Below are 24230 nucleotides of genomic sequence, written 5' to 3'. Positions count from 1 at the left end.
TGTTTTATTATGCCGCGTACACACGACCGGACTTTTCAACAGACTAGGAACAAATCCGCCGGACAATGCGATCGTGTGTGGGGCTTCATCGGACCTTTGCTGTCTAAAAATTAGACTTTAGATTTAAAACACGTTTCAAATCTTTCCGACGGACTGGAGTCCGGTCGAAAAATCCGCTCGTCTGTACGCTGGTCCGACGGACGAAAACCGACGCTAGGGCAGCTATTGGCTACTGGCTAGGAACTTCCTTATTCTAGTCCGGTCGTACGTCATCACGTTCCAATCCATCGGACTTTGGTGTGCTTGTGTGTGGCCAAGTCCGTTCATTCGAAAAGTCTGTCGGAACTCCGCCGAAAGTCCGACAGGAAGACCGTCGGACCTAGTGCGTCGAAAATTCCGGGCGTGTGTACGCGGCATTACTCTTGATGACTCCAATGCCTGGACTAAGGATTTGTGGTTTAAGCACTTCGCACCCAGGCCAATTCTGACATGTAAAATTCCTAATTTTTTTGCTAGAAAATTACATAGAACCCCCAAACATTATGTATGTTTTTTTTTTTAGCAAAGACCCTAGAGAATACAATGGCGGTCGTTGCAACTTTTTATCTCGCACGGTATTTGCGCAGCAATGTTTCGAACACGTTTTTTTCAGAAAAAAACAGTTTCATGCTTAAAAAAAACAAAAAAAAAAAAAAACAGTAAAGTTAGCCCAATTTTTTTTGCATAATGTGAAAGAGGAGGATACGCCGAGTAAATAGATACCCAACATGTCACGCTTCAAAATTGCAGGCGCTCATGAAATGGCGCCAAACTTTGGTATTTAAAAATCCCCATAGGCGACGCTTTAAATTTTTTTACTGGTTACATGTTTTGGGTTACAGAGGAGGTCTAGGGCTAGAATTATTGCTCTCGCTCTAACGTTCGCGGCGATACCTCACATGTGTGGTTTGAACACCGTTTTCATATGTGGGCGGGACTTACGTATGCGTTCGCTTCTGTGTACGAGCTCACAGGGACAGGGGCGCTTTACATTTTTTTTTTTTTTTATTGTTAATTTTATTTTTATTTTTTTAGTTCGACACTTAAAAAAAATAAAAAATTGATGACTTTTATTCCTATTACAAGGAATGTAAACATCCCTTGTAATAGGAATATGGCACGATCGGACCTATTTACAGTGAGATATGGGGTCAATAAGACCCCACATCTCACCTCTAGGCTGGGAAGAATAAAATCAAAAAAAAAAAAAAAGATCCTGGCTTCCTAGCCAAATCGGCGCCGTTAATTTGAATACAGAGGCCGGGCGTGACGTCATAACATCGCGCCCAGCCTCCAGAGACTTCGGGGACGATCTGGCCTGCCGGAAATCTCTATGGTAACTTGCGGGGGCCGGCGGATCCTGTGACCGACTCACCGATGGAAGCGGTGAGTGGGTACAAGCACCGGAGGGTGGCGGGAGGCGTCCCCTCCCGCCGCCCGTAAGAACGATCAAGCGTAGGAACAGCTGCTATGATCGTTCTTATGGTGTAGGGAATCGCCGGCTGAAAACGCTGATATCTGAATGATGTCTGTGGCCTCAGGTATCATTCAGATATAACCACCGAAAGCCCATGACGTCAATAGATGTAGTATGGGCGCCAAGTGGTTAACCACTTGGGTACCGCGCTATTGCAAAATGACGGCAATAGCGCGGACCCACATTTCCGGGACTACGTCTATTGACGTCATCCCGGATACGAGCGGCCTGCGCGCCCCCTGAGGGGCGCGCGCGGCGCACTCTGTGATCGGCGAGTCCGTGAGACTCGCCTGATCACCGATCCGTGTAAGGGGTCGATCCCGACCCCTTATCACGTGATCAGCTGTCAGCCAATGACAGCTGATCATGTGATAAAACGGAGCCGGTAATCGGCTAGTATTCCTCCTCGCGCTGACAGCGCGAGGAGAAAAAAAAAAAGCCGATCGCCGGCGGCCGTGTTCGGGACATCAGTCCCGATCACGGCCAGCAATTTAAACGGACACCTGCCCCCTGCCAGTGCCCACCTGCCACCCGCAGTGCCATCCTGAAATAAAGTAAGTGCCCCCCTGTCAGTGCCACCCAGCAGTGCCCATAGTGCCCACAGTGCCACCCAGCAGTGCCCACAGTGCCACCCAGCAGTGCCCACAGTGCCACCCACAGTGCCACCCAGCAGTGCCACCCACAGTGCCACCCAAAATCTGCCTCAAAGGTGCTGCACCCCAGTGCCGCCCATCAGTGCCCAGCAGTGCCGCCCATCAGTGCCCAGCAGTGCCGCCCATCAGTGCCCAGCAGTGCCACCTATCAGAGCCACCTATCAGTGCCACCTATCAGTGCCCATCAGTCCCATCTATCTGTGGTACCTATCAGTGCCCATCCGTGCCACCCATCCGTGCCACTTATCCGTGCCACCCATCCGTGCCATCTTATCTGTGCCCATCTTTGCCCATCAGTGCCGCCTTATCTGTGCCCATCGGTGCCGCCTTATCTGTGCCTATTAGTGCCGCCTTAACTATGCCTATCAGTGCCCACCAGTGCAGCCCATCAGTGCCCACCAATGCAGCCCATCAGTGCCCACCAATGCAGCCCATCAGTGCCCACCAATGCAGCCTATCAGTGCCGCCTAATCAGCGCACTTCAATGAAGGAGAAAAATGACCCGTTTGCAAAATTTTATAACAAACTATTAAAACATGATTTTTTTTTTTTTTTTTTTTGCATCTTTTTTTGTTTGTTTAGCAAAAAATAAAACTCCCAGCTGTAATTAAATACCACCAAAAGAAAGCTCTATTTGTGGGAAAAAAATGATAAAAATTTCATTTGGGTACAGTGTTATATGGCCGCGCAATTGTCATTCAAAGTGCATCAGCGCTGAAAGCTGAAAATTGGTCTGGGACTGAGGGGGGTTTAAGTGCCCAGTAAGCAAGTGGTTAAGCAACTTATGGACATGAAGTGTTTTTTTCTGATGGACTTTGTTTACATTTCACAAGTTCTTTCTTTTATATTTTATAGTCACAAGTATTTTGTGTGTGCAAAAGTTTTTTGGTTCCTAGGAGAATGAGGTTATCAGTTTTCTGCAGAAGGAAGCATTTCCTTATTCATCTCTCTCACAAGACCAGTGCATGTGTGCCTGTAACATAGTAATACCGCGTACACACAATCGGAATTCTGGCCAGAAAAAGATCGATGAGAGCTTTTCATCGGAAAATGCGACAGTGTGTAGGCTCCATCGGAATTTAGCTGTCCGAATTTCCGCCAGTCAAAAATGGATAGCATTTTCTCAATTTTCCCGATGGAAAAACGTTCCGATCGCGTGTATGCAATTCCGACACGCCAAAAATCACGCATGCTCAGATTCAACTGCGAGACGGAAGTTATTGGCTACTGGGTATTAAACGTACTTTTTCTAGTCCCGTCGTACGTGTTGTACGTCACCACGTTCTAAACGATCGGAATTTGGTGTGACCGTGTGTAGGCAAGACAGCTTGAGTGGAATTCCGTTGGAATTCCTTCGGGAAAACCATCAGAGCTTCTTCCGACGAGAATTCCGATCGTGTGTACGCGGCATTATGGAGCACCTAAGCTCAATTCTATGGGGGGCTGCCAGTAATATGCTGGAACCCCCCCCAGCACAAGAGCAGCATGTGAAGATGCAATACTGGCCCGGGTGTGCAAACATCAGAGGGGCCACACCAAGTCATTCTATACATCAGCCATTCTCAACCAGGGTTCCTCCAGAGGTGGCTAAGCCCTTGTACACACGGTCGGAGATTCCGACGGAATGTGTCCGATTGGACTGTTTTGTCGGATATTCCAACTGTGTGTGGTCTCCATCGGACTGTTTCCGTCGGAGTATCTGACGGACCAAGTTTTCCAACTTGTTGGTAACATTTTCCGACAAAATGCTCCGATCGGACATACTCCGATCATGTGTAGAGAATTCCGATCGGACAAAGTGCCACGCATGCTCAGATCAAATTCCTACACCAAAGCTATTGGCTACTAGCCTGAACGTAGTCCCGTCGTAACAAAAATAATGTCATCATGTCGGATTTTCCGACAACTTTGTCCGACCGTGTGTATTCAACAGTTTCGGCCAAAATCCGACGGATTTGGTTGTCGGAATCTCCGACCCGTGTGTACAAGGGCTAAGTTCCTTGAGCTGTGGCTGATTTACCTCCTGTTTGATGGTGCCTACATAGTTCTGAGCCAATTGGAGGAGCCAGTGGTATGACACCAATGATCTTTATAGCGGTCTGTGGGGGGGGGGACTATTCTTAAACTGACCACCAAAGTAAGGGGCATCGTTCCCACCGACCCCTAATGAATGGGTTTTATCAGGGGTTCCCCCGAGACTTTGAAAATAATCTTAAAGAGGAAGTAAACCCTGATGAGTTTACTTCCTCTTTTTTTCCCTGCAAAGGTAAAGCATAATGGACTACTATGCATCGCATCGCATCGCATCGCATAGTAGCCCATTATGTGTCACTTACCTGACACAGGAGCCAGCGAAGTCGCGCTGTCCCCTGTAGTCCGCCACATCCATCTTGCTGGTGGCGTCTCGCAGCTCCGCCGCTGTCATTCGGCGAAGCCGCGATGACGTCACTCCCGCGCATGCGCGCGGGAGTCGACAAATGCGGCAGCTCCATTTTTGGAACTGCCGCGTTCAGTGCGCCTGCGCGCCGCTGTCTACGGCGCATGCGCCGTAGACAGCGGTGCCCGTTTTTGGGTAAATATCTCCTAAACCATATAGGTTTAGGAGATATTGCTTGGACCTACAGGTAAGCCTTAATCTAGGCTTACCTGTAGGTCAAAGTGGTTTGTAAGGGTTTACAACCACTTTAAGGGTTCCCCTGGGCTAAAAAGGTTGAGAAAGGCTGCTATACATGGTAATTCAACACATCAATCTACTACCGACTTATGCTGCAAAGGCTGAAGACAAAAATGGGAAGGAAAGGAAACGGTAATGATAAAAGGCATGCTGCTACATTTTATCTTTTTCATGGGGGTTTACTAACCCTTTAAGTTTGTTTCCTGCAGAAGTTGCTGTAAATTTTTACTCAGGGTTCCCATATTTATGGATTTACTGGAGTAGAATCAAAACCCTTCCAAGGAACACCTGGGATGTCAGGACCAACACATGAAAGCTGCAGAATTTCCTCAGAATTTACAGCCGGCTACGGCTGACGGGAAAATATATTAATACCAGTTTTATAGCCAGTAAAGTACATGGTAGCAGCGGAAGGGAGGCCTCCTGGAATGGGGGGGTCCCTGTCGGAGTCGGGATAAATCATAGAGAATTAGCACTGTATGGCTTTTATTTGGCCAACCTGGAAAGTACTGTCTGTAAGATTCACACAGAGAGAAGATTCAGGAAAAAAACAGAAGAGACGAGTGGCCGCAGGCCTGGAGAGCGGCAGCACAGCCAGAGGGAGAAATAATAAAAATGAAAGTTTAGAGTCTCAACGGGTCACGAAAGTTTCTTGCTGGCCATCAACACCTCCTCTATGTGATGACATGATATGTCAGCAACCGAATCCTAATAGAACTTCTGTATCGAGAGCTCGATCTCTGTAATCTAGACCTTTCTATCACTGGAGGATAGAATTCCCACGCCTCATTAGTCTCCGGGAAAAGTCATCGCTTCTACCGCAAGTCAACCATGGACGAGGAGTAGAGGCATCATGGTAGACAACAGTCATACGACACCCGGAACACATATACCATATGTCTATGGCAGCACGCAATAGATGTCATCAGTACAAATCTACAGAATTATAAAAAAAACAACAACTTTATATGACCAACATTACGTGGACAACCCACCATGTGTTCAGGGTTCCCCCATGAAGGGTACTCATAATCCTGCACCCTTCCAAGACTTTGTAGACGACTGTATTCTCCAAACCCTTTGTTAACAGTTTGGGAAAGACCCCCTTCTCTGCGTGGAGGGCTTTTCCTATTCCTCCTTTTTGGCTCTACTCCTCCTTCCTTTATTTACATACAGTATATGGCCAAACACACTGTAGGTGACGACTCCTCTTGACAGATTGAGTTCCGGTGTTTCAAGTGAAGGGTACTGTTAATGCTACAGCTGTGCTCCTCCAACCTCGTGGCAACCTTTTGGGTCCTCGTGGGACCTCGTGGTCTCCTAAAGGTCACCAAGAGGTTGGAGGAGCACCATTTTTCTTAAATATGCTCTAGCATTAACAGTTCCCTTCACTTGAAATACCTGAACTTTTCTCTTCCAGCAGGACTGTGCCCTGTGTACAAAGCCAGCTCTCCATAAAGGCATAGCGTGACCAGATTGGCATATGAGGAACTCGGGGTGTTCCGCACAGAGCCCTGACTCTAACCCTACTGAATGCCTTTGGGTATCAATTGGACTTTCATTGTGGGACCAATTGGTCTTCTCATCGAACATCAGTACTTGACCTCACAAATGGGCCGAATTCCCGCAGACACCCTCTAAAATCTTGTAGAAAGTCTTTTTTTTTTTTTTTTTAGAAGAGTGGAGTCTGTTATAGCTGCAAAGGAGACCAATTGCACATTAAAGAGGAAGTAAACTCTCCCACTCTGATGCTTCTCTTCATTTAGTCCATTATAATAAGTAATTATCAGACTATAGCCACTGTTATCCAGCCCAAATCACATATTACTTACTGTTTAAAGAAACTTTAAAAAGCTTGTTTCCAGGGGTTAGGCAGCACCATCTTAACCGGTTTCTGACCGGCGCATGCTGATGTATGTCGGCAGAATTGCACGGGCAGGCATATTGGCATACAGGTACGTCCAATCTTTAATGCCGCCGTGCCATCGCGAGCACTGCCGCCCAGTCGGGACCCCCGTGTGTCCGGTCGCGGGTCCTGAAGACTCGATCGCCGCGGGCATACCCGCGATCGTCTCACGGGGCGGCTGAATGGAGGAAATGCCGTTGTAAACAGCATTTCCCCATTCTGCCTAGCAACTAGTGATACTGATCTCTGCTCTATGTGATTGGAGCAAAGATCAGTGTTCACTAAATGAAAGCCCAGCCCCCCACAGTTAGTAACACACCCCTAGGAACACTTAACCCCTACACTGCCACCCACTGGTTAACCCCTTCACTGCCAGTGTCATTTACACAGGAATCACTGCATTTATATAGCATGATTGCTGTATAAATGACAATGGTTCCAAAAATGTGTCAAAAATGTCCGATGTGTCCGCCATAATGTCGCAGTCACAATAAAAATCGCAGATCGCCGCCATTACTAGTAAAACAAAAAAATATTAATAAAAATGCCATAAAACTATCCCCTATTTTGTAAACGCTATAACTTTTGCGCAAACCAATCAATAATCGCTTATTGCGATTTTTTTTTTTACCAAAAATATGTAGAAGAATACGTATCGGCCTAAACTGAGGGAAACATTTTTTTTAAATATATTTTTGGGGGATATTTATTATAACAAAAAGTAAAAATGTATGCGTTTTTTTCAAAATTGTCGCTCTATTTTTGTTTATAGCGCAAAAAATAAAAATCGCAGAGGTGATCAAATACCACCAAAAGAAAGCTCTATTTGTGGGAAAAAAAGGACGTCAATTTTGTTTGGAAGCCACGTCGCATGACCGCGCAATTGTCAGTTAAAGCGACGCAGTGCCGAATCGCAAAAAGTGGTCTGGTCTTTGACCAGCAAAATGGTCCGGTCTGTAAGTGGTTAAGTATTGTTTTCTGAGTCCACAGTGGAGTGCATTTCCGCACTTACATTGAGCACTTCCTGTACTGTTAACCAAGCCTCCTTCTCAATCCAACGTTTCTATGGCAACCCTGCTTCCCTGTTCATAGCTTACTTGTTTATTTCATAGTATTTACTTGTGCCAATTGTCTAATGTTTGCATTTGTCAGATTTATCAGCTTCAGCTGATAAGACTGCAGTAATGGCCAAGTTTAGACTGTATGTCATGTCACATGGTCACATGGTGTGTAGGAGGAAGCTCTGAGTGATTAGCAGAGTTCAGTGGTGTGCCGTAGGAAGTCCTGATAACAGATAGATAAGACATAGAGAGTGTGCCGTAAATCAGGGGAGATCTGGGCATGCTCAGTGACTTCATTCTACAGAACAACAAGAATTACAACAATACTAAAGCAAGTAAGGAGATATCTACAAGCAGTGTTCATTAGGGTTTTTTATGCTGATTTACATGGGACACGCAAATACACTGCATCAGGTCGGCTCTCCTGAGCGAAATGATTACCTATACGCCGGTTTGTGAAAGGAGGATAGCGGGCACGCGCGTGCCCACCACGAGCCGTGGGTCACACGGACTCGATGTCCACTGGTGACCCGCAATCGCTGTGAGGAGAGGCAGAACGTGGAACTGCCTATGTAAACAAGGCGATTCCCGTTCTGCTAGATGACATGACAGAGATCTACTGTTGTCAGTGATCTCTGTCATGTTCCAGTAAGCCCATCTCCCCTACAGTTAGAACACACCCAGGGAACAGACTTAACCCCTTGATCGACCCCTAGTGTTAACCCCTTCCCTAATATATATTGGCCTAAACTGACGAATGTGTCCGCCAGCAACCCGCGATCGCGGTGTGGAGAGGCAGAACGGGGAAATGGTAAACAAGGCGATTCCCCGTTCTGCCAGTTGACATGACAGAGATCTACTGTTCCCAGTGATCGGAAACTGTGATCCAGTAAGCCCACCCCCCCTACGGTTAGAACATACCCAGGGAACATACTTAACCCCTTTGATCGCCCCCTAGTGATAACCCCTTCCCTGCCAATGACATTTTTACAATGATCAGTGCATTTTTAGAGCACTAATCAATGTAATAATGTCATTGGTCCCCAAAAAACTGTCATTTGGGGTCAGATTTGTCTGCCGCAGTGTCGCAGTCCTGCTAAAAATCGCAGATCGCCGCCATTACCACTAAAAACAATAAAAAATAAAAAAAGTCCCTAAATCTATCCCGTAGTTTGTAGACGTGATAACTTTTGCGCAAACCAATGGATATACGGATATTGCGATTTTCTTTTTACCAAAAATATGTAGAAGAATATATATCGGCCTAAACTGATGAATATGTCTGCCAGCAACCCGTGATTGCAGTGAGCAGAGGCAGAACGGGGAACTGCCTATGTAAAGAAGGCAATTTCCCGTTCTGCCAGATGACATGACAGAGATCTACTGTTCCCAGTGACAGTGATCTCTGTCATTTTCCAGTAATCAACGCACTGCCACTTTGCAAAAAATGGCCTGGTCATTAAGGGGGCAAATTCTTCCAGGGCTGAATTGGTTAATGATCATGGGTGGAGAACAATTCCATAATAACGACCACGGTTTGGAATGGAAAGCTCAATGAGTTCAGGTGATGAAAAACTTTTGGTTATAAAAGTAAAAAAACAACTATCAGAGGAGATATATACTATTAGAGGAGATCTATACTGTATGTATTATTAAACATTGCTTTTGTATGACCAGCATATAATATATTGCAGTTCTGTCTGAAAATCAGCAAAACAGTCTTTCATTTTTTTTTTTCTTTAAATAAAAAATGTGATCTCCTGAAGTTTGATGATATTTACCAGATTTAACCTCTAATAGTATATAGAGTATATGTCTCCTCTAATAGTATATACAGTATATATCCCCTCTAATAGTACATACAGTATAAATCTCTTCTAATAGTATATACAGCATATATCTCATTTAATAGTATATATACAGTATATATCTCCTATAATAGTACATAAAGTATATATCCTCTAATAGTATATACAGTATATATCTCCTTGAATAGTATATATCTCCTCTAATAGTATATATTTAATCTATTAGTATATACAGTATATCTCCTCTAATAGTATATACAGCATATCCCTAGAGGCGATTGAGTTCGCATTGTGCGCTATATAAGTATTTCATTCATTCATTCATTCATATCCCTTCTAAGAGTACATACAATATATCTCTCCTCTAATAGTAGATACAGTATATATCTCCTCTAATAGTATATATTTCCTCTAATAGTATTTACCATATATATCTCCTCTAATAGTATTTACAGTATACCCCCTCTAATTTTACATACAGTATATATCTCCTCTAATAGTATATACAGTATATATCTCCTTTAATTGTATATACACAGTAGATTTCTCCTCTAATACATACAGTATATATCTCCTCTAATAGTATATATCTCTTCTAGTATAAAATCACAAAACAATAATCAACCAACGAATCAGTTATGAAAAGAATCGTTAGTTGCAGCGCTAAATCTCGTAAATCATGAAGAGAGCTACACGAAAGCTGCTCTGTATCCCGTGATGTATGAGAAAATAAATCACACACAAACACGTACACACACACACACACACACACACACACACACGCGCGCACACACACAGGTACACACACACGCACACACACACACACACACACACACACACACACACACAGGTAGAACTGGATGGACCCGTGTCTTTTTTCAACTTCAGCTATGTAGCGTGTATAGTACATCACATCCATTGCTTGGCCACGGCACCCTCCGCCGCGGGCCGTTGGACTCGCACCGTTGAAGGAATGAGCCCAATCAGCTTCTATTCATTTAAAAGAACACAAAAAATATGGAGCAGATTACAGATCCATAACAACTCCCTTGGCGGACTGCGAGATAAAAGCGCCGTTTTTTTTTTCATTACACGAGACAGAATTACAGCCTGGAGAACACGATCACATTTCATTTCTGCCACGTTATAGTAAAGTCTGTACAGAGAGGGACTCTATAGATTAGTATATTATTTAATGTTATGGCTCAGGTGGAATTCACAGTGTAAATATTCATATACAGGCTGCTATCCAGTGTAAAACAATAACAAGGCTAAATAAAGGGAAGAATGTCTCTCGCTACTTACAGTTTAGAGTCCAATTTAAGCAAAAATCCCAGCCGGTCATATTCTGGAAGAAGAAAGAACACCGTGTTTATCTCACAGGTTTAAGAGGAAATGAAAAGCAAAGTGTCAATTGTTCCATTGTTTGTTTTTCGTTTGAAGAAAATAACACTCAATACAAAAAGAATACAATGTACTAAGAGCAATCATTGAAGAATTTGTTTTAAGTCTTTTTTTATGTTTATTTTTTTTTTATTTTTTTTTTTTTTTGCTCTGTTATTTATTAATTTTCTATTAGAAATTTGTAACTTGCCCCCAAGAAGGTTTTTTTGTTTTGTTTTTTTTCAAATATAAGTTTTATTTATACAAACAGTGCCCAACACGGGCGTGTACAAAACAACAGACACACAATTTGGAAACAAAGGGGAAAAGATGGGAAAGGTTTTACCCCCTTTCATCGCATTTTTTTTGCGATTTAGCACTGTGCTACATTAACTGGTAGTCGCGCGGTCATGCAACACTGTAGCTAGATATAAAAAAAAAAAATTCACATATATAGAGGTTTCTTTTGGTGGAATTTGATCACCGCTGGGAATTTTATTCTTTTTAAAAAAAAAAAAATCAAGAAAAGATTTTATTGAGAAATAAATCACAAAACAATAAGCAGTACACATTGAGTAATTCCAAGACAGCCTGACACATACATTGAACACCCGCAAAGAACATTACATGTGCCGTTGAACAAGCACAATAATACAAAGGTATTACACCTCAATACTCAGTGCCTTGAAAAAGTATTCATACCCCCTTGAAATTTCCCACATTTTGTCATGTTACAGCCAAAAACGTAAATGTATTTTATTGGGGTTTTAGGTGATAGACCAACACAAAGTGTCACATAATTGTCAAAATTCTGAAACACAGTATTTATAGCGTCCATCACTCTGCCCGATATTGATGTCGTTTGGTGTGGGCGGCACAGTGGTGTAGTGGTTAGCACTCTCACCTAGCAGTAAGAAGGGTCGCTGGTTTGAATCCCAACCACGACACTACCTGCCTGGAGTTTGCATGTTCTCCCTGTGCCTGCGTGGGTTTCCTCCGGGTACTCCGGTTTCCTCCCACAATCCAAAGACATGCTGGTAGGTTAATTGGCTTCTGTCCAAAATTGGCCCTAGTATATGAATGGGGACTTTGGATTGTGGGCTCCTTGAGGGTAGGGACCGATGTGAGTGTGCAATAGGGATAGGGATAGACACTCACTCAGGTTGAACTGGATGGACTGGTGTCTTTATTCAACCTTACTAACTATGAAACCTCCAGGTTAAGTGAATCAGGTCCCCATGATCCCTTGAACACTTGCCACATGGGATTTTTAATTTATAATAACATACATGAAAGTTTTGAAAGAAAAAAATATTTTCTACTTTCTGTTATGAAACATATCCAAAAAAAAAACAAATTTCTTCATAAATTTAGGCCAAAATGTATTCCGCGACATGTCTTTGGTAAAAAAAAAAAAAAAAAATCATAAGTGTGTATTGATTGGTTTGTGTGAAAGTTATAGTGCCTACAAATATACTGGAATGTACACAGCTATAGACACTATACTACTAATGGCAGTGATCAGAGATGTATACTGGGGCTGTGATAGGGTGGCGGACAATCTGTTGCTAACTGACACTGACTGACTGACACTGGCGTTGCTGTTGACACTAATAAAGTGATCAGGTATCATACTGTACACTGAACTAAAGACACTGGCTGGGACGGGGTTACATTTCGGGGCAATCAAGGGGTAAACTGTGTGACTAAAGCTCGTTGGGCATCCCATTCCAAAACGGTGCAAGTTTTTGAGGAGCACACTTGTACTGGGCCTCTACTAACCTAAATAGCGCAAAAGTGGAACTTCCACTTTAAGCACTCCTCGCCCACTTACATGCCACTTTTGGCATGTCATTTTTTTTTGGGGGGGGGGGGGGGTACCTAGTTTTAACAGGAACCCATCTCCCACTTCCACTCTCGCCACCTAGACTCTAGACTCCTCCTCTCACTCTCCCTCCCTGAAATCTTCTGGGACATGTCACAAATTACAGAAGATTGCCCAGCCACTAAGAGGGCACAGCTTGCGGCTTCACAGCCGGGTGCCCAAACTTGTGATTCCGGCGCCACGGAGAGGGATAGGAGCGAGGCTTCGGGCGGCCGCAACGCTGGACCGTGGGATAGATGAGTGAGTTTATTTAAAGTCAGAAGCTACACTTTTTGTAGCTGCTGACTTTTAACCAGTTCCCGACCGGCACACGCCGATTCACGTCGGCAGAATGGCACGGGCAGGCATATTGGCGTAGAGGTACGTCCATTTCTATATGCTGCCCTGCCATCGCATGCACGCCGGTGGCGGCGCTCATGTGCCGGTCGGGACCCCCGTGAGTCCGATCACGGGTCCTGTGGACTCGACCGCCACGGTGATACCCGCAATCGTCTCACGGGGAGGCTGAACAGGGAGATGCCGTTGTAAACAGCATCTCTCAGTTCTGCCTAGCAACAAGTAACGCTGATCTCCGCTCCATGTGATTGGAGCAGAGATCAGTGTTCACTAACACAAAGCCCAGTCCCCCACAGTTAGTAACACACCCCTAGGAACCCTTAAACCCTACATTGCCACCCCCTGGTTAACCCCTTCACTGCCAGTGTCATTTACACAGGTATCGCTGCATTTGTATAGCACTGATTGCTGTATAAATGACAATAGTCCCAAAAATGTGTCAAAAATGGCCGATGTGTCCGCCATAATGTTGCAGTCACGAAAAAAAATAATTGCTGATCGTCGCCATTAATAGTAAAAAAAAAATATTAATAAAAATGCCATAAAACCATCCCCTATTTTGTAAACGCTATAAATTTTGCGCAAACCAATCAATAATCGCTTATTGCAATTTTTTTTTACCAAAAATATGTAGAAGAATACGTATCGGCCTAAACTGAGGAAAAAAAATGTTTTTTTTTATATATTTTTGGGGGATATTTATTATAATAAAAAGTAAAAAATAATGTGTTTTTTTTCAAAATTGTCGCTCTATTTTTGTTTATAGCGCAAAAAATAAAAACCACAGAGGTGATCAAATACCACCAAAAGAAAGCTCTATTTGCGGGAAAAAAGGACGTCAATTTTGTTTGGGAGCCACGTCGCACGACCGCGCAATTGTCAGTTAAAGCGACGCAGTGCCGAATCGCAAAAAGTGGTCTGGTCTTAAGCCAGCAAAATGGTCCGGGGCTGAAAGTGGTTAATAAACTTAAGGGGGCTGTAAACCCTCGCGGTGCATTGAGGTGAAAAGGCTCTTGTAGTGCAGCAGCCCACCTTTTACTTACCTGAACCCGATCGTTCCTGTGCCGTGGACGAGCCCACCCGCTCCAGCCGGTAAGCCGGATCCTGATTGGATAGATTGATAGCAGCGCAGCTATTGGCTCCCGCTTCTCTCAATCAAATCCAATGATTGGGGGGGCAGAGCAGAGTCCTGCTTTCTGTGTCAATGGATGCAGGAGCAAAACATGGGAGTGCGCCCACATGGGTTCCCCCGAGGGAGAGCAGCTCTCCAATGGGGCACTCGAGAAGAGGAGGGGCCAGGAGCGCCACTGGGGGATCATAGAAGAGAAGGATAGGGGCCACTCTGTGCATAAGCAACTCACAGAGGAGGTAAGTATGACATGTTTGTTTAAAAAAAAAAAAAGAACCTTAATGCCGTGTACACACGACTGGACTTTTCGACAGCAAAGGTCCGACGGAACGAATCCGTCAGACAATTCGATCGTGTGTGGGCTCCACTGGACTTTTGCTGTCCAAAAATCTGACAGATTTTAGAAATAGAACATGTTTAAAAAAATTTCGCCGGAACTCAGTCGAACCTAGTTCCTATCGAGAAATCAATTCGTGTGTATGCTGGTCCGACAGACAAAAACCGACGCTAGGCAGCTATTGGCTACTGGCTATGAACTTCCTTAATCTAGTCCGGTCGTACGTCATCACGTTCGAATCCATCGGACTTTGGTGTGATTGTGTGTGGCCAAGTCCGTTCATTCGGAAAGTCAGTCGGAACTCCGCTGAAAGTCCGTCGGGAAGACCGTCGGACCTAGTCCTTCAAAGTCTGGTTGTGTGTACGCGGCATTAGTTATCCTTTAAAAATGACTGGAGCCCCGCTTTAACTAATGAAATGCCTTAATCAAAAAGCTGAGGAATAAGTCCAAAAGCTCAATGCCATATAAACCTTTAAGATGTCTATTTGGAGATATGCAATAATTGTCCATTCTTTTGAATAGCCTCAAACTTGGTAAAGGTTTTGCATAGGTATAAGCCTGATAATCTCCAAGATGTGGCTTTGGTCCAGGTGGCAGCCAACAGGATATGCTAAATCATTTAAAAAAAAGGCCTTGTGGTAGATGATTAGGCTGAGCAATATTCTAACACGGCAATCCAGATATTAATACTTTCTAAAAAAATAAATGAGCAGCACCACAAAATGGGAAGTAGACCACCCACAATGAAATAGCCATGGAAATAGAGAGGAGAGATCAAGGAATGAATTTCAATCGTTTGGGAGTAAAATGTCTTCAAAGATATTGTCTTAGGCTTTTTTTTTTTTTTTTTTAAGGCACGGGACCAATCCCTCCTTTTGGAGTACATACTAGATATTTCTCTGTATACCCTTTTCTTCCCCCCCTTCTACACTTTTTTTCTTTTTACCTTTCTTATGCTTTACTTTTGCCTTCTTAGGGACATACTATATATATATCTATGTTTTGGGCACCAGTTCTCAAAAAGGATATCGGGGAACTGGAGAAAGTGCAGAGAAGGGCAACCAAACTGATAAGAGGGACTGAGGAGCTCAGCTATGAGGAGGGATTAGAGGAACTGAATTTATTCACTCTTGAGAAGAGGAGATTAAGGGGGTATATGATCTCCATGTATCAATACATAAGGGGTCCATATAGTGAACTTGGTGTTGAGTTATTCCCTTTAACCCCCATCAAATGATGGCTGGGCGGTTGCGGCTCTCATTCTGGGTGGACGTCATATGACAGCCTCCCAGCAGAAATGTTCTTGCGTGCCCCCGAGGGAGAGCAGCGTGGTGATCCCGGCCGTGCTGTGTTGCTAGGACACAGCGCGACCCCAATCTGTGTAAAGAGCCGCGACCGAGGATATTTAACAATGTAAACACAAAGATGACGGTAATTGGCGATCCTCGCCTCACACTGACAGAGTGCGAGGAGAGGAGAGCTGATCAGCAGCATCTCCTCACAGGGGACAGCTAGGTATGTAATCAGGGCACTGATCATCAGTGCCCTAATTACAATTAAGTGCCCACCAGCCAGGTCTTCAGTCATTTTGTGTTTTTATTTTCTGTACCCCCCCGTGCCAAACCCGAGGCCCAGGGGGGGGGGGGCACATGCTGCCCTTTAACTTTTAAAGTGCAGCCCTTGGGCCACAGCAGTCAGTAGAGGGAACATCTGAGATTTGAAAAGGACCCCTTAATAGCAGTAAAGTCTAGTGCCACGTACAGACGGTCGGACTTTGCGACGGGAAATGTTGGATGGGAGCTTGCTGGCGGAAAATCCGACCGTGTGTACGCTCCATAATAGAACATTTGTTGTTATACTTTCCACCAACAAATGTCGGCTAGCAGGTTCTCAACTGTTCCGCCAACAAAATGTTGTTGTCGGACTTTCGGATTGTGTGTTACACAAGTCCGTCGCACAAAATTCCACGCTTGCTCGGAAGCAGAAGCGGTCGGTCTTGTAAACTAGCGTTCGTAATGGAGAATTAACATTCGTGACGTGGCAAATTATGAAATCTCCGAATGCAGCGCACAATTCTCTTGTTCTTTCATGGGATAATAATGAAGCTGCTTTGCTGGTGATACTGATGAGTTATTGCAAACTAATTTTCAAAGGCTTTTTTATTTTATTTCAAGTGATGTCAAGAATAATAATAATAACAGCGCAAAATAAAAAACGCAAAAAAAGTGCGAATCAATACTCACTAAACTTCTACTAACACGAAATTAGCAGAAGGAGCTCAAAGGGTGGTGAATGAATGAATTAAATATTTGTATAGCGCACAACGTGAATTAAATCGCCTCAAGGCGCTGTGACGAGCTTTGGTCATCAGCTAGAAGAGGAAGGTCTTGAGTTTTTTCCTAAAAGCCAGGTGATTTTCTTACAGGCGGATGTTGATTGGTAGAGCATTCCATAGCCGAGGTCCTTGGACAGCGAATCTCTGATCCCCCCTTAGATTTGTTTCAGGCTTTTGGCACGAGGAGGAGGTTTTTGTTGGCTGATCGAAGACTGCGGTTTGGTGTGTAAAGATGTATTTTCTCAGCTAGGTATTGCGGAGCTTCTCTATGGTGCTAAAGAGCTGAAAAACCACGTAGTACGACACTAAATTCGTAATTGTTGGCCAACATTTGTGTGACCGTGTGTATCCAAGACAAGTTGGAGTCAACAACCTTCAAACAAAATTCCACGGTTTTTGTTGTCGGAAAGTCCGATCGTGTTTACGGGGCATAGCAGTTTTGTGCAACATGGCTCTGGTCTCCGACAGCCTCCTTCAGTCTCTAACCACTCCAGTAGTCTGTGACAGTTTCCTGGATCGTTACATGTAATAAATATTATATGTGGCCTAGGGCTGGGGAAAAAAATCGATTTAAATCTTGAATCGAGTTGAGAGGTCAAATCGATTCAAAATTTTAGCAAATCTATTTTAATTTTTTTTTCACCAGGACTAGCCGAGGCCTCACCTAAAAACTCCTGCCCGCAGCTCCTCAGGACTCGCGCGGTGTCCATAAAAAAAATAAAAAAAACGATTTTCTTTTTAAAGAATCGCCCAGCTCTAATGTGGCCCTTTGAAGACATTAGAAGCCGCATTTGAGGCCCTCTTTCTTTACCTTGCAAGTTGACAACCACTGCTGTGCGTCAAAACATGTTTATTTCTCTATTCCCAACACTATGTAAACCTTGAATGCATTTGTTACAATATGTAACCGATCAATAAAAAATACTGAGTATAAGGTGAGGGATCAAATCGTATATTTCCATTGTCCGCACCGCTTTTGTTGGTCCTGAACATTTTATATAAAATACAATTTTGTACAGAAAGAGTTTTTTTTTTTTTTAACTACATTCACACATTCTTACAGCACTGCCATATTACTCCCCACTTTTGCAGTACAGATGGTCGAACTTTGCGACGGGAAATGTTGGATGTGAGCTTGCTGGCGGAAAATCCGACTGCGTGTACGCTCCATAGAACATTTGTTGTTATACTTTCCACCAACAAATGTCGGCTAGCAGGTTCTCAACTTTTCCGCCAACAAAATTTTGTTGTCGGACTTTCCGATTGTGTGTACACAAGTCAGTCGCACAAAATGCCACACATGCTCGGGAAGCAGAAGCGGTCGGTCTTGTAAACTAGCGTTCGTAATGGAGAATTAGCATTCGTGACGCGGAAAATTATGAAATCTTTATATAAAATACAATTTTGTACAGAGAGTTTTTTTTTTTTAACTACATTCACACATTCTTACAGCACTGCCATATTACTCCCCACTTTTGCAGTTACAGCCATTTACAGCAACCCAACACCTTGCCAGCAGAGCATACAATCTTATCGCTTATTCTACAATCTGACTCAACTTAGGTACTGTCGAAAATTTAAAGCTGAACCCCAGCCAACCAGCTAAATACTCAGATGAAAAACATACATGGACGTAGTTTCCCCTGCCAAAGGATTTGTAATTATGTCCATCCGGTCCTGGGATTTACATAGTTCTGCCATACAGCACAGCCCGGTCTGGCAGGGCAGGCTTGCGGCTTCAACTGCCCGTTTCCTACTGCGCATGAGCGACATACATTTCCCAGAACACACAGCGCCCCATTACCCAGAAGACAACGTGAGGAGGAGAGAAGACTGAAGATCAATGCGGAGTAGGAAGAGGCCGATTAGGACGATCTGCCTAGCAACAGCCATTTCTGGTAAGTTTAAAAAAAATTTTTTTTTCATTCCTCCCCCCCCCGAATTTTTTTATTTTAATGTAGTTTTGTTTTTCAGGGTGGGCCTCCACTTTAAAGAGGAAGTAAAGGCAATATATAAAAAAAAAAAATCACACCCTGTAAGGAAAAGGCTTAATGAGCTAGTATGCATACTAGTTCATTATGAATAACTTGCCTGAGAACGAAGCCCCCGAAGCGGCCCTCCGTCTTCCTCTTCGCCGCTGCCATGTATCCCGGAACGACTTCCGGGTCTCGATGCTCCGGCGATGTGATTCGCCGGACCCGCGATGACGTCACTCCCACGCATGCGTACTGGAGCCGACACGAGCGGCATATCGCCGTGATCTGCGGCCTGCCCAGTGCGCCTGCGTGCCGCTGTCTACGGTGCATGTGCCATAGACAGCGGTGGCTGTCTTTTTGTACCGTATTTTCCGGCGTATAAGACGACCTTTTACATGTAAAAAAAATTGGCCAAAAAGCAGGGGTCGTCTTATACGCTGGGTCAGCCCCTCGGATGGCTGCTTGGTGTTCGGTAATACTGTATGTAGCTTCGGCTACATACAGTATATACCGCTGAGCCAATCCTGGTGAGCGATGTATTCAAATGAATACAAAGCCTGCTCGGATTGGAGTAACGACCTCTGCCAATCTGCTCGGATTGGCTTGGAGAGTCAGAGAGGCGCGGGCTGATGATGTTACAGCCTCTGCCAATCCAAGCAGGCTTTGTATTCATTAATAGAATACATCACTCGCCGTGATTGGCTCCAGCAAATGCAGGAAGAAGGAAGAAATATGAAGCCTCGGAAGCCTAGAAAGCCGGGTCGTCTTATACGGTAAGTACAGTTTTAAAAGCGTTTTTGTCCTGTAAGATTAGGGGGTCGTCTTATATGCCGGGTCGCCTTATACACCGGCAAATACAGTAAATATCTCCTAAACCGTGTAGGTTTAGGAGATATTTCTTGGACCTAGAGCTGAGCCTTAATCTAGGCTTACCTGTAGGTTAAAGTGGTTTGTAAGGGTTTACAACCACTTTAACGCAATAATGAATAAGCAGCTGCATTCATTTGTGTCTTTTATTATCTCTTATTTTATATTCAGCTTTAAAAAGGAACCTACCAGTATGTTTCTTGGTTGTAAAAAAAAGTGCTACCTTTAGAAGACTCTCACAGATACAACAAGGAGCAGAACAAACTCAAATGGAGGGCCAAGCTGTGCCCTATAGATGAGAGAAATCACGTATGTGACATCTAGAGAAGCCAACGTGAGCCATTTTGAAGAAGAAAATGGTTGAAAAGGCCCAGAAAGCATAACAAAACCGGAGTCACATTCCCCTCCTCAGTCTGCCCATCAGTCATGGCTTTCTGGGAAAATATCGCTCAATAAATGTTTATGTAGAGATAACATTACCCATCATTTATGAAACGTACATTTCACATGCAGACTAAGAATAGGGCCCCTAATTCTGTGTATTAAACCAGGAATGAACAAACTTCCTGGGCCCCACGACCTGCGCTGCTGGTTGGGTTATATGGGAGATATACATTTTGAGCAACCTCAGGACCAACGCAACGCGCTCACCCAACTGGCCAGCCATAGCGTGGGAAGCGGGTTTTCCATACACCGTGTCCGCTCTTCTCATAAGTTTGAATTGACAGTTACAAATGTAATAACCAAGTTATACAAGATGAATGTTTAAATAGACGTTGGTGGGAAAGCAATAAATGTCTGATGAGTGTTTAGTTAGCGCAGAGTGGAAAGATATGGAAGGGTTGTACGCTTCGAGTCGCCATGAACGAAGACCAAGGGTTCCCATAATCTGTGGGGGTCTGATATATAGCCACCATCATCACATCCTAGGCAGCTGAACTCATTTATTATCAATATCGGACATTTTACAGGGCATCAAAAATATTCCCAGATTTGTGAACCTCAGTGGTCAAGTACTTAACATAAACAAAGTAGCTTTGTATTCCAGCTAGGGCCCCCCCACCAAAGTTTACCTCTCCTCTAGGAAATTGCTGGATTATCTACACTAACTACAACAAAAGCTCTAAATATTCACCTAAATCTATGATTATCTGGTGCGTTGGGTCCCAAGTCTGCAAGCTTCTGGACTGAAGAGTGGTGGGCCCTTCTTTGGGTGGCCACGTCACTGTCTGGGTAATGTGACCAGCAGCAGAGGCAATGCTGTCTATCCAGAAATCAACAGGCAGACAGTGAATATGCCGATTCACAATTCAACGGGTTTCCATCCCGCTGTAACGCAAGCAGAGGCTACCTACATGAAAGTGGCAACTCGTCTCTGAATTCAGGAGCAGCAGAGAAGTTGCCTTTGATCAACTAACCAAAACCTCATCCTCGTCCCCAAGTCCCGCTACAAATCAAAGGGAGAACGAAGATTCACAGTCCAAGGACCACGGCTATGGAACGCTCTACCCACTAACATCCGCATGGAAGAAAACCATTGGGTCTTCAGAAAAAAACTCAAGACCCACCTCTTCTAAGAAGCAGGACAACACAGGAAGAACCAAGCGTATTGAGGCGATTCAGTTTGCATTGTAGCGCTATGCAAGTCATTCATTCAGCATTCTCATCACAAAGGAGCTGCATGAGGTGGACATCATTGGCAAGCTAACAGGTCTTTTGGGGACTTTGCAGGGCGAGTAAGGCATAACTGTAAGTGCAGATACAAGTCCTGAGAATTTACTCAAACTCGACCAGGCATAATCTAAAGCAGCTGTGTGTAGTAACCAATCAGCTTCTATCTTTGGCATGTTCAGTTAAGCTTTGAATATAAAAGCTAGAAGCTGACTGGTTGCCATCCACAGCTGCTTCAGATACTAAGATTCTAGTCTTTGTAAATTCCTCTCATTGTTTTTTTTTTTTTGGGAGGCCATCGTTTATAGACCAGATACATCCTAAATATAGAACCATTTATCCAACTGTCCATCCAAAGCCATTGGTTTATAGACCAGATACATCCTAAATATAGAACCATATATCCAACTTTCCATCCAGAGTCCCTGGTTTATAGATTGGACACATCCTAAATATAGAGTCATTTATCCAACTGTCCACCCAGAGCCTTTGGTTTATAGACCAGATACTGTACAGTTTGGGGGGCTCCAGTGTGTGCATTGTAAGCAGAGAAAGCCGTGTTCTGAGCTTTCTCCAGGTTGTAATCCGAGATCGGGACTAGAGGTCGACCGATATGGGTTTTTCTCTGGCCGATGCCGATATTTAGAAATCATGGCGGCCGATAGCCGATATATGATGCCGATTTTTTTGGGCCGATATGTTAGGCCGATTTTATTTTATTTATTTATTTTTAATCCCCCTTGATCTAACACACCTTTCCCACTGGGGCGTTTTTTAAGGCGCTTTTGGGCTAAAAATAGCGCCTGTAAAGTGCCTGCAAAATGGCTCCCCTGCAGTCTGTGTGAAAGACAGAGTGCTTTCACACTGAGGCGATGCGCTGGCAGGATCTTAAAAAAAAGTCCTGCAAGCAGCACGTTTGGAGTGGTGTATACCCCTCCTCCACCACTCCTGCCCATTGATATGAATGGGCAGCACTGCCGAAGCGCATGCAATGCGATTTGGCAGCGGTGCTTCATGGGCGCATTTAACCTCTTCCTTGGCCGCTAGCTGGGTTATATGTGCCCCACTAGCAGCCAAATAGCACCGCTAAAATGATGGTAAAGAGCCGCTAAAACTTGCGTTTTACCATCAACGTCTGCCCGCTCCAGTGTGAAAGCAGCCTTCATAAGTGATACAGAAAATGTCTTACACTTAAAGCAGAGGTCCACCCTAAAATGGACCTTCCGCTCATCGGATTCCTCCCCCCCTCCGGCGCCACAATTGGCACCTTTCAGGGAGGAGGGGGGTGCAGTTACCTGGATAATCCAGGTAACTGCACCCACTTCTGGGCTAGCTCTCTGCGGAAAGGGGCGTAGATTACGCCCCTTTCCGCAAGTGCCCCGCTGCCTGCTGGGAAACACACAGATCCCAGAGGCAGCGGGGACCGTCCTCATTGCGCAGCGCGACTCGCACATGCGCAGTAGGGGACCGGGAAATGAAGCTGAAAGGCTCCATTTCCTGATTCCCATATCCAAGATGGCGGCGGCAGCACTCGAGTGTCGATCTAGAGATCGGCTTCGGGTGCCGACATCGCGGGCGCGCTGGACAGGTAAGTGTCACTATTTTAAAAGTCAGCAGCTGCAGTATTTGTAGCTGCTGGCTTTTTAAAAAAAAAAAAAAACGCGGAGTCCCGGCGGACTCCCGCTTTAAACATTTATTAAACAAAACAAACCTCCAATCAGTTTACTTGTATGTATGATCTAGATTAAAAAAAAAAAAAAAAAAAAACCTATATATTAAATAAAAACGTGTAGTCAAAACTTTTGGACAAAAAAAAAAAAAAAAATGGGCTAACTTTACTGTTTTTATTTTATTTTTATTTTTTAAATGGTGTATTTTTTTCCCAAAAAAAAATGCATTTGAAAGACCTCTGTGCAAATGCCGTGTGACATAAAATATTGCAACAACCGCTATTTTATTCCCTAGGATCTCTGCTAAAAAAATATATATAATTTTTGGGGGGTCTAAGTGATTTTCTGGCAGAAAATACAGGATTTTTACTTGTAAGCAACAAGTGTCAGAAAAGATTTAGTCTTTAAATGGTTAAACTGAGAACTTCTACACACTGAGATGATTTCATTCATTCAGAAGTGTAAACATTGTATCATTTAGTTCTTTTCTTGGCAGTCTGCCCAGAGAGGAGGAAAGTGTTGCTATGACGACTCAGCAACTCACACTGACTTCTATACAGAAGTCATTTCAAAGTCCCTGTAGAATCGGCTTTTTATCAACACAATCGGCCGATGCCAATTATTTAAAAAACGGCAAATATCGGCCGATATATCGGTCGACCTCTAATCGGGACCTGGAGTTTAAAGGTTCCAAAGCGTCCTTGAGTGGGGCAGAACCTTCAGCCCTGTGCCTGGACTTTGCTGGATGCCTGTAGCCTGTGTGATTGCACAGGTGTGCAGGGTCATTATAAGCCAGGTCTGAGAATAGCTCAGGGCAGTTGCTGCCATTTGGACACAGCAAGTCTGTGAAGATAGAGATATCCATGTGCTCTAGCCTGGAGGCGTGAATTGCTTGGGAGATGAGGCCCTGTGTTGCAGGGACTTCTTGCTCATACAGCTACTTGGTTCTGGTGAAACTAAGAAAACAAAGGTGACTAGGTGACTAGCCAGTCCACAGAGGAGGCTGGAGGAAGTCTATGTTCC

The 24230-nt window shown here is 44.2% G+C and overlaps 1 protein-coding gene across 12 annotated transcripts in view; it reads right to left on the bottom strand.

Annotated features, from left to right (window-relative positions):
• ST3GAL3 (ST3 beta-galactoside alpha-2,3-sialyltransferase 3) overlaps positions 1-24230 on the bottom strand; it is a 690822-nt gene that overhangs the window by 270763 nt on the left and 395829 nt on the right. For 11 of the 12 annotated variants that reach the window (XM_077450693.1, XM_077450694.1, XM_077450692.1 and 8 more), the window contains one exon: positions 10924-10966. The exons of the other annotated variant lie outside the window; for it this stretch is intronic. In XM_077450693.1, the coding sequence (XP_077306819.1) occupies positions 10924-10966 (43 nt within the window). The remainder of the gene's footprint in view (positions 1-10923; positions 10967-24230) is intronic. 12 annotated transcript variants of the gene reach the window in all.

Source organism: Lithobates pipiens, unplaced genomic scaffold (assembly GCF_037356315.1).
Source record: "Lithobates pipiens isolate NorthernLeopardFrog02 unplaced genomic scaffold, aLitPip1_a1.2 Scaffold_23, whole genome shotgun sequence".
NCBI lineage: Eukaryota > Metazoa > Chordata > Amphibia > Anura > Ranidae > Lithobates > Lithobates pipiens.
Note: the sequence above shows the minus strand (reverse complement) of the source record. Positions and strands in the feature narration are given on the sequence as shown.